Here is an 11,858-nt window from a genome sequence, read left to right as displayed (position 1 = left end):
CGTGTATATTATTATTCATATATCAATTGTTAAACAATCGACAAACAAGACTAACAGCAATCGTCGGTAAAGTTATCGGAAAGAGACCACATAGAAGCAAGCTTCGGTCGGTTTACAATTAAACCATTATTTTACGTAAATGATTGACTACAAAGATTAATTAAATTGGGTTAATGGTTAAAGTTAACCGAGTTGGTGACTGAGTTAAATACAGGGACAGGTGTGTCATTGTGGTAAGAAGTCTGCTTCCCAACCACATAGCTTCGGGTCCAGGCCTACTGTATGACCGATCAAAGCCGTGGTTCTGGTAAACGGAAACTGGAAGAAGCCCGTCGTGTGTGCATATGTGTGTCTCACTACTGCTTGATGTAATGTACCCGTATTGGTTTGTTTATATCCCCGTTACCAAGCGGTTCGGCAAAAGAAGTGATAGAACAAAGTATTAGGCTTTAAAATAGGTATTGGGTTCGATTCGGTCGACTCAAGGCAGTGCCCCAGCATGATCGCAGTCTAATGACCTGAAACAAATAAAAGGTGAGCGATACCGTTTTATGGTGTATTTTATGCACCTTCGAATCTTTGTAGACTTTCTTGGACTCCATAATGTTGTGTAAACTAACATTCTAGCAACCAATGATGGAATCTGTGATTAGTAAGACTAATCAAACTGATTCCATTATCTTTTTATACTCTTACTTGTTTCAGTCATTTGACTGCGGCCATGCTGGAGCACCGCCTTTAGTGGAGTAAATCGACCCCAGGACTTATTCTTTGTAAGCCTAGTACTTATTCTATCGGTCTCTTTTGCCGAACCGCTAAGTTACTGGGACGTAAACACACCAGCATCGGTTGTCAAGCGATGTTGGGAGGACAAACACTGACACACAAACATACACATACACATTCATACGACGGGCTTCTTTCAGTTTCCGTCTACCAAATCCACTCACAAGGCTTTGGTCGGCCCGAGGCTATAGTAGAAAACACTTGCCCAAGGTGCCACGCAGTGGGAATGAACCCAGAACCATGTGGTTGGTAAGCAAGCTACTTACCACACAGCCACTCCTGCGCCGTGGTAAATTATAATATATTTTTATTAACAATAAAACATTCATCGTCATCATTTAACGTCCGTTTTCCACACTGGCATGGGTTGGATGGTTTGACAGGAGCTGGCAAGCCAGAGGGTCACGCCAGGTTCCAGTCGTCTGTTTTGGCATGGTTTCTATGGTTGGATGCCCTTCCTAATGCCAACCATTTTACAGTGTGTACTGTGTTCTGTTTATGTGGTACCAGCACACATGCTTCTTACATGGCACTGATACGGGTGTTACTTACATGATGCTGGCACCAGCATGGGTACTTTATACGCGGAATCAGCATAGGGGCTTCTTACATGGCGTCAGCGTGGCTGCTTTTTATGTAACATCAGCACTACAATTTTTGTAGATATTCTGCAGGATTCCAGCATGTGATTTCAATGTGGTTCCATTTTCGTTTCATACTCAATAGCATTACCCAATTGGCAGTAGAGAAGAGACGTAACTCTGAACCTCATTAACTAAAGAGGTTAACATGCAGTTTAAGGTTGTGAAGAAAGTGAAAGTAAATTGTCCTAAAATAATGAAATAAACTTTGAAAAGAAACCGGAAATGATGACTGACATCATGCTATTTCATACAAATGATGTATGTGATTAACCAATGTATAGAGCTTACATCTATATTAATAAAAGCGAAATTCTGTCTGTACATCTGGGACCCCTGTATCTCAGTCTACATTTGCTCTACATATTATACATTTCTGGAATTAGAATGATCTCAGGATTGAAAATCTGCCCTTCATTTGGTTCTTGGACATCCAGCATTGGGATCTGATTTAAAAGTATTTGGGTTGCTATTTCTAGCATATAAAGCTTGACTGATTCTGCCATGTCGGTTGGCATTTGTCAGATGGCATCAAATCAAGGAGGAGGTAGATGACATTCGCTTCATTAAATTTACACTCTCTGAGTGGTTGGCGTTAGGAAGGGCATCCAGCTGTAGAAACTCTGCCAAATTAGATTGGAGCCTGGTGTTGCCATCCGGTTTCACCAGTCCTCAGTCAAATCGTCCAACCCATGCTAGCATGGAAAGCGGACGTTAAATGATGATGATATGCTGTGCTTGAGAAAACCCGGCAAGCCAAGTGAGACCCTAACCGTGGCCTATGCATGTCCAGCCCATTTAAGAGTCCCCTTCAATCATTGGACAATAAACCACGCATGCAAAGACCTGTTGAGGCAAGTGAAATCATTGTCGTGGCCAATGACAGTACTGCCTGATTGGCACCTGTGCCAGTGGAACGTATAAGCGCCATTCGAGTGTGATCGATGTCAGGGCCGCTGACTGTTTCCCATGCCGGTGGCATGTAAAAAGCACCATTCAAGCATAATCGTTGCCAGCATTGCCTGACTGGCTCCTGTGTCAGTGGCACGTAAAAAACACCATTCAAGTGTGGTCGTTGCCAGTGCCGCTGGACTGGTTCCTTTGCAGGTGGCACGTAAAAGCACCCGCTACACACTCTCTGAGTGGTTGGCATTAGGAAGGGCATCCAGCTGTAGAAACTTTTCCAGATCAGATTGGAGCATGGTGTAGCCTTCTGGCTTGCCAGCCCTCAGTCAAACCGTCCAACCCATGGCCAGCATGGAAGGTGGACGTTAAATGATGATGATGATAAGAACTTTGGGACAAATTGGCCAACAGTTGGAATTCAACTTGGACTGGAACAATAAAATAATTGCATTACAGAATTAATTCTCATCCGTCCTTAACCTCTGACCAAACACCACCGGGGCATATATTCATTATAGATGTATCATAGTCATGCTATTTAGATCTGATTAGTTTTATGTCACAGGCCCAATTAGCACTCTACAGGAGCTAACTTAAATGTCTGCACAGAGTGCGGCTTTAAGCTAGTATTTAATAAAACTTGAAAAATGGATTAAAATGCAGTTTATGGTTGTATCTTTAGCTAATCATGAAATATATGTGTGTGTAATCAGTGAGCAAAGTTAACTGTCTCAAGCCTGGGCCCTTGTGTCTAACCTTACCCTCCACCTGGGTTCCCAAGCAGAAAAATAAATAGTTCAAGAGTAATGATTACAGGCAAAGCAATGGACAGAATCAGTTGTATCTTCTTTCTACATTTGTTCTTTGTTATCACTTTACTGGGAATGTGGCATGATGGGGGTTAATGAACATTGAATGGTTTTGTCTGTTACAAGAAAAAAGGGGCATTCCTGTAGAATGGAGTCTGGAATTATCTAATTCCGCTAGATGTATATGTTTTAAGTATTGTAGATTACAATTCTCAAAAAGCAAAAAAAATGTCAGCATGAAGAACAAAATCATCCACATTGATACTCCCCACCTCTAAAATAAGCTTCATCATCATCATCATCATCGTTTAACGTCCGCTTTCCATGCTGGCATGGGTTGGACAATTTGACTGAGGACCGGTGGACCAGGAGGCTACACCAGGCTCCAATCTGATCTGGCAGAGTTTCTACAGCTGGATGCCCTTCCTAATGCCAACCACTCCGAGAGTGTAGTGGGTGCTTTTACGTGTCACCGGCACGAAGGGCAGTCAGGCGGTACTGGCAACGGCCATGCTCAAAATGGTGTCTTTTACGTGCCACCTGCACAGGAGCCAGTCCAGCGGTGTCATTATTATTACTATTGTAAAACGGGAAGCTGGCGGAATCGTTAGCATGCTGGGCAAAATGCTTAGTGGCATTTTATTCATTTTTATGTTCTGAGTTCAAATGCCGTTGAGGTTGGCTTTACTTTTCATCTTTTTGGGGGTCGATGTTATCAACTTGTTCCCCCAACTCGAAATCACTGGCCTTGTGCTAAAATTTGAAACCATTGTTATTATTATTACTCTGTTTTTTTTTTCCAGCTGATGAAGAATTTGCAGATCTTTGTTTTGACTTTGGACTTGAATTGGATGAAGTGGTGAGTAATATGTTGTACCTGTATATTCAAAGTCAACATCAGGCATGGCCAGTGTGGTTGAGAAGCTCACTTTGCAATCCATGTAGTTTTGGGTTCAGTCCCACTGCACAGCACCTCGGGCAAGTGTTTTCTATTATAAATCCCAGGCTAACTGATACCTTTGAGTGTGAATCTGGTAGATGGAAACTGTGTGGAAGCTCATATGGACATAAATAAACCAACACTGTTTGTCAAATCGTGGTGGAGGCCAAACACAAAGACGTGCGCGCATGTGTTTGTTTGTGTTTGGTCCTCTACCACCACTTGACAACCAGAGTTGGTTTGTTTACATCCCCATAACTTAGCAATTTGGCAAAAGAGACCAATACAGCAAGTACCAGCCTTTATGAATAAGTACTGGAATGGATTTGTTTTTTGACTAAACCCTTCGAGGTGGTGCCCCAGCATGGCCACAGTCCAATGACTGATACAAGAAAAATGATAAATATTGAATAAAACCAATGTTAAATCTCATGTAATGAATCATTGATTGTGAAGGCACATGGCTTAGTGGTTAGGGTATTCGTAAAGCCATGAGTTCGAGTCCCAGTCGTGCACTATATCCTTGAGCAAGACACTTTATTACACATTGCTCCACTCCACTCAGCTGGCAAAAATGACTTGTAACTGTACTTCAAAGGCCTGGCCTTCTCACATTTTTTGTGATGCTGAATCATCATCATTTAACATCAGTTTTCCATGGTGACATGGGTCTCCCCAAGGACTATGTTAAGGGTATGCATGTCTGTTGTGTACTCAGCCACTTGTATATTAGTTTCATGAACAGGCTGTTCTGTTTATTGGATCAACTGGAACTCTTGTCATCATTACCGACAGAAAGCCAGTAAATCATTTGTCCCAGTCAACCACATAAGTAAAGATATCTAAATATAAGCTGCCATACCAGTTTATCATTCATTTATACTTGATCAGTAAATATAACCTAATTAATGATAATTATCTCAAATATCCTAAATCTATAAGCATAACCCCTTAGTTATCCCACGTCTTTTGTTTGGCCTTTTTCGCCAACTTCTTCATAGTTTCCATTTCTAATAATAGACATCCGAGAAAGCCATGGTAGCTAAAGAACAAGGAGATACTCAGGTGACCAGCGATTTATCTGAAGAGATTGTTTATAAAATAGACATTCCAGCTAACAGGTATGTTTGCGCTTGAAAAGCTAAGTTTTTCATATCAAGCCTTGCTTCTATTTATTTCATCCTCTGTTACTTTTTCTTTTTTTTGTTTGTTCTTCTGCCTAGTATTCGGATTTCTTGGTTGTTGTGATGGAATCGTTGTTGTTCTTTGCTTTTCTGGTCCTGTTACCAGCTGTTTTAAGAATTTGATAGTCTGTGATAAACTGCATCATCATCATGCTGGCATTGGTTGGATAGTTCAACAGGATCCAATGGTTTAGAGGGGTGTGTTGAGCTCCAGTGTCAACTTTGACCTCGTTTCTACACCTGGATGCTCTTCCTAACACCTGCCTCTTTACAGCATGAACTGGATGCTTTATTTCATGTCACCATCACTAGTGAGATTGCCAAGTAACTCACAAGACAAAAATAAAGGCCTCTCGATTCAGTGAGGGTGTATTAGAGAGGAGGGAGTTGGCTAAAGTATGAATAAAGAAACAGGCACAGGTATCCTGCTATAGAGAAGATATGTGGCTACCCCACATTATATATGGGTGGGTGAGTGGATCCAGTGGAATCATTCAAGTTACGGAAGGAAAAAAAAAAAAAAAGATGCTTTGCAGTTATTTGTTCTGGCTCCGTATATTCTGAGTTCAAATCCTGGTGAGGTCAGTTTTGCATTTCAGGCTTTCAGGGTTGATAAAATAAAGTACCATTCAAGTACTGGGATTGTTAGTATCAACACAACCCGTCTGCTTGAAATTGCTGACCTTCTCACTAAAATTGGTAACAATTCTTTGTTAACCCTTTAGCATTCAGAAAAAACACCACTTGAGCGTGGCCGTTGCCAGTACCGCCTGATTGGCTTCGTGCCGGTCGCACGTAAAAGCACCCACTACACACTCTGAGTGGTTGGCATTAGGAAGGGCATCCAGCTGTAGAAACTCTGCCAGATCAGATTGGAGCTTGGTGCAGCCATCTGGTTCGCCAGTCATCAGTCAAATCGTCCAACCCATGCTAGCATGGAAAGCAGATGTTAAACAATGACGAAGATTATTCCTTCAAATGTATTGTTTATTTATTGACATCGTTTTGAATTATCTTGTAGCTTCAAGATTTCAATGGTTTGTTTGTATATTTTCAGAATTACATTGTAGGGTAGGTGTGAGAGGTTGGATCTGGCCAGTCTGAACATAAAATAGGTAGAATATTAGGGCTGGATATGGTTGGTTTAAATTTATCATTCATTATCTTATAGCTTCAAGATGTTGATATTGTGACTGTGTATTTTTAGAATGACATTGTAGGATAGGTGTGAGAGGCCAGAACTGTCTGGTCTGAACATATAACATGTAGAATATTTGGGCCAGATATGGCTGGTTTAAATGTTAAAGGGTTAAAAGAACGACTTTTGAAAGACTGTTATAAGAGCATTAAAACAACCTACTGATTTCTATTTATGTTCTGTTACAAGATTAAATTCCACTCAACAGGTATGATCTGCTGTGTGTTGAAGGTCTGGTCCGAGGGCTACTCATCTTTCTTGAGAAGTAAGTTTATTCTTTCATTTATATTTTCCCTTATTAGTTTTGTCATTATCTGTAACAATAATACTTCTAATTGATATCTCCCTTCATTAACAACCTATACGATACTGTGGCACTTGTGGCTAGTCTTCCTCTTGCCAAACTTAGGATACATATTCAGTGACCATCAAAACTCCAGCTTCATTGTCGATATTTTGTATGGGAGAATGAATGCAATGATAATATCTACAGGGTTGGCCAAAAGTCACCCGACAGTAAATAAAAATTCCATAAATACTTAATATTCAATTTTAATTATTCATTTCAATTATGACTGTTTAATAATTGAATCCTGTGAATTAAAATCAGTTTTTTTTTTCCAAGATTTTTCTATTTATTAGCAAAGTCTCATATAAAATAATTTTTTGTTTTAATCTTAGAATTACATGGGTTTTGATTTTTGATTTACTGTCAGCTGACTTTTGGCCAACCCTGTATATGGTTAAGATCTAGTTCAGGGTACTGACTAAACACTGATGTGTGGATATTTTAGATACACTCTGTAGAACTGACACTTTAGTCATAACACTTTAGTCATAACAAAGATTTCTAAGTTCAGAAATCTTTTATTTTTTTTACTTGTTTCAGTTATTGAACTATGGCCATACTGGAGTACCACCTTGAAAGATTCAGTCAAGCAAATCTAACACAGTGCATATTTTTAAACACGGCACTTATCCTATTGGTCTCTTTTGCTGAATTGCTAAGTTACAGGGATGTAAGCAAACCAATACCAGATGTTGAGTGGTGGTGGGAGACAAACAGACACACACACACATGTATACATGTGCCTATGCATACACTCACACACACACATATATATGATGGACTTCCACACAGTTTCCATCCATCAAATTCACTCCCAAGGTATTGGTTAGCACAGGGCTATAGTATTGCCCAAGGTGCTGTGCAATGGGCCTTAATCTAAAACCACATGGTTGCAAGCAAAGTTCTTAATCACATAGCCATACTTTCACTTGTATGTCATTAATTTGTAGCAACATACTCGAAAGAAATCTCTCATGTTGTTTCCTATTTCTATGATATGGGAAAATCCATTTTCTGCTGCTGAGTTTGTGGACTTTAGAAACTGCATCACTGTGTCTCTGTTGATGTCATTTCAGAATAGACATTCCTGTTTATCAAAAGGTGGAGCCTGAAAAACCACAGAGATTGCATATCAAACCTTCGGTGAGTATTTCTTTGATTTTGGTCAGTTAAAGATGTAGCAGAATCGGACTTTTTTTTCTTGTATTTAAAAAGAAATTTTTTATGGTTTAATCTATGAAAATGTTGCAGGATTAGTCACACCTAACATTTAATCTTCTAAATTAGAGTCAGCATCCATTAGCAATGCAGTGCATTCTTTTGTTCTTGTTGGGGAGGCATAGACATGGCTGTGTGGTTAAGAAGTTTTCTTCCTAACCACATGGTCTCTGGTTCAGTCCCATTGCAATGCACCTTGGGCAAATATCTTTTACTATAGGCCAAGGCCAACTAAAGCGTGTGAGTTTGGTTGGCAGAAACTGAAAGACGCCCATCGAATATGTGTGTGTGTTTATTTTTGTGTCTCTTTGACTAGATATTGCATGGCAGTTGTAAATGAATGTCACTGTTATACAAGCAGTGTTGTTTATATTCTGCAAAAATATGCCTGGCCATGGGGAAATATTACCTTGCTTGGAAACAAATAGGTGAAGGTTGGCATCGGAAAAGGAACCTAATCATAGAAAATTTGTCTCAATAAACTCCATCTGATCCATGCAAGCATGGAAAAGTAAACATTAACACAATGATGATAATGCTTGTTTTGTAACCTAGAACTGAGATTGAATTAAAACAGTATTCTTATATGGTTCATTGCATTTTTCCTAAATGTCTTTTTTTGCTCTTCTGTTTTTCTCGTTTGTGACCAGACAGCCGAGGTTCGTCCACATTGTGTTGCAGCTGTACTAAGGAACATCACTTTCAATAAGGTTTGAACTGTTTTCTATAATCTCATCTCTTCTGTTTTTCTGTTCTTTTATTTCCCTTTGTTAGTTTCATATCTCTTTCAACATTCGGACGAGCATTAAAGGAAGACTTAAGCAAAATCATCAGTTTTAAATTAAACTTACATCTCATTAACTATTGACGATTCCATGCCTTTTATGTGTATGTGTATATGTGTGTGTCTGTACGCACTCATGCATAAAAAGCACTGGTGATGGTGTCGCATAAAGAGCACCCATTACACTCTGTTAAGTGGTTGGCATTATTAGCAAGGGCATCCAGCTATAGAAATGAAGCCATAAACAGACTATGGAATCTGTTACGGCCCTTGTCTTTGCCAGCTCCTGTCAAGCCAGTCAACCCATGCCAGCTTGGAAAACAGACATTAAATGATGGTGATGATCCTATGAATTGTCAGGAACTGCTAATAATTGGTCCCTAGCAGTGTATGAATTAACCACAGCAAAGTAACAAAACTTCTTACCACTTACAACAGACATTCCCAGACTGTACCTATTTATTTCTAACCAATTCAGTTGGACAATTGCAAGTTAAAATATGAGTCCAAGCATGACTGTGTGGTTTAGAAATTCTCTACACACTGACATAGTTCTGGGTTTTGTGGAGTGACAATAATGTCTTCATGAATGGCAACATTCCTGTTAAAATTTTCTGCAAATTTGAAGAGAAAAGTTTATTTTGTGATTGCATTATATATGGGCCATTTTGTGATGGTGTTGTATATATATATATTTTTTCTCTTTTTACTCAGGCTCGCTACAATAGTTTCATTGAGTTGCAGGAGAAGCTACATCAAAATCTTTGCAGGTGAACATTTTATGTTGCATTCTTCTCTTTTTCTTTGTATTGTTTTATTTTTCCTTCTGTAAGGGGCAGTGGATTATTGGTAGAGCATGTTATTTCAGCTCTTTGTATTCAAATCCCATTGAAGTTAGCTTTGTCTTCTATCCTCTTGGAAGTTGATAAAATAAAGTACCAGTCATGTACTGAGGTTTATGGCATTGACTAATTCCTTCTCAATATTGCTGACCTTGTGCTTAAATTAGAAACCATTGTTTTTCATATTGTAAGGATGGGAGATTGGCAGAAACATTAACATATCCTGGCATTTCTTCTAGTTCCTTACATTCTGTGTTCAAATCCCACTGAGGGCAGCTTTGTTTTTCATCCCTCCTGCATCAATAAAATATAGTACCAGTCACATATATTGACGTCAGTGTAATCAACTAAGTCCCCCCTCCCCTCAGCAATACTGGCCTTATGCTTAAAGTAGAAGGAATTCCTTATTTTTTATCATATCAGTAATCTTATTGATATTCTGTATTCAAATTCCAACAAAGTGACCTTTGCTTTTACATCCGTCCAGGGTTGATAAAATAAAATACCAGTCAGGTATTGGGGTTGACGGTTTTGTCTAATTCCCTCCTCTCAATATCACTAGATTTGTATCTAAAGTAGAAACAACTGTTGTTGTTATTATTATTATTATTAAGGTAACGAGCTGGCAGAATCATTAGCATACTGGGCGAAATGCTTAGTGGTATTTCGTCTGTCTTTACATCCTGAGTTCAAATTCCGCCAAGGTCAGCTTTGCCTTTCATCCTTTCGGGGTTGATAAATTAAGTACCAGTTTAGTACTGGTGTTGATGTAATTGACTAATCCCCTCCCCCATAATTTCAGGCCTTGTGCCTATAGTTGAAAGGATTATCATTATTTCAACCAGTGGCGAGCTGGCAGAATCGTTAAGGTGTCAGACAAAGTGCATAGTGGATTTCTCTTGGCTGTATGGTGTGAGTTCAAGTGCTATGAAAGTCAACTTTGCGTTTCATCTTTCAAGGTTGATAAAATAAGTATCATTTGAGCATTGAGGTATATGTTATCAACTTACCTGCCTCCCTACTTTGTTGGTCTTTTGTCCAAATTTGAAACCATTGTTATTTCAATTTCTGTGTAAGTGTAATTTACATCATTTCAACTCTTTAAATTGGTATTTGGAACATAAACTAACATGAAATTTTAGTGGAAGGTTTTAATTTAGATCACTTAAGAGCATGAACTCTATACCATAGAACACAGGGAGTGGTTTCATGTAATTTTGGTAACAAAAGGGTTAATCTTCTTACCATTTTATTTTTCAGAAAGCGTTCATTGGTTGCTATTGGAACGCATGATTTGGATACTCTTGAGGGACCATTCAGTTATGAGGCACATCCACCTTCAGAGATTAAATTTCAGCCTCTCAATCAGTCGAGAAGTTTCACTGCCAGTGAACTGATGGATTTTTATGCTGTAAGTGTATAAAGTTTTATGATGTGTGTGTATTTAGAGGGGTATGCGCTTGAGGGAAAGAAACTGCATACGAGGTGGATGTTTCAATTATCATTTTGCTATGAATTTCTTCATTTCCAAAATGGAATGGATGAGAATATTTTTAATCTTGAGAATTTGCATACTGTCCACGCAGTAAAATAGTTGCCATTAGGAAGGGCATCCCGGTGTAGAAACCATGCTAAAGCAGACAGTAGTGCCTGGTACACTCTTCTGACTTGTCAGTTCCTTTAATGTCCATTTTCCATGCTAGTATGACGGTTTGACAGGTGTTGGCAAGGCTGGGAGCCGTACCAGGCTTCATTGTCTATGTTGGCATGATTTACAATTTGGGACTCAATTCCACTGTGAAAACACCATGGCCAAATGGCCTTGCAAGTAAATTTGCTTAACAGTAACTGCAGAAGTCCATCTTATATATATGTGTGTGTGTGTGTGTGTGTGTAAGCAAACATTCAAACACTACGGTTTGAAATAAGTTGTCACTATTGTTAATATCATCTGTGGATAAAATTTAAAATTTATGGTATCAACAGTAGTAACATAGGTGGTTCGCAGGCAAAAAGCATTATTTAGCTATAAATTACAAATCAGCATGAAGCGTAAGGATGCAGAGAAGCATCAACCTGCTAGAAATAAGAGCTAAAGCCTTAATTAAACCACCGTAAAGCACCAAGATAAGAGAAATAACGGTAGGCGAGGAAACGGAAAGAATTAATACATTCAAAAGCACAACGATATGTATATATAT

General features: G+C 39.0%; 1 protein-coding gene across 1 annotated transcript in view; it reads left to right on the top strand.

Moving 5' to 3' along the window:
• LOC106883974 (phenylalanine--tRNA ligase beta subunit) overlaps positions 1 to 11,858 on the top strand; it is a 58,143-nt gene that overhangs the window by 25,783 nt on the left and 20,502 nt on the right. Inside the window, exons 2-8 of the mRNA XM_014935134.2 lie at positions 3,946 to 4,001; positions 5,103 to 5,203; positions 6,673 to 6,729; positions 7,890 to 7,956; positions 8,682 to 8,741; positions 9,530 to 9,585; positions 10,918 to 11,068. Coding sequence (XP_014790620.1) covers positions 3,946 to 4,001; positions 5,103 to 5,203; positions 6,673 to 6,729; positions 7,890 to 7,956; positions 8,682 to 8,741; positions 9,530 to 9,585; positions 10,918 to 11,068 — 548 coding nt within the window. The remainder of the gene's footprint in view (positions 1 to 3,945; positions 4,002 to 5,102; positions 5,204 to 6,672; positions 6,730 to 7,889; positions 7,957 to 8,681; positions 8,742 to 9,529; positions 9,586 to 10,917; positions 11,069 to 11,858) is intronic.

The sequence above is a fragment of the Octopus bimaculoides genome, chromosome 26, assembly GCF_001194135.2.
Source record: "Octopus bimaculoides isolate UCB-OBI-ISO-001 chromosome 26, ASM119413v2, whole genome shotgun sequence".
Lineage (NCBI taxonomy): Eukaryota > Metazoa > Mollusca > Cephalopoda > Octopoda > Octopodidae > Octopus > Octopus bimaculoides.
This window is presented reverse-complemented; position numbering and strand designations above follow the sequence as displayed.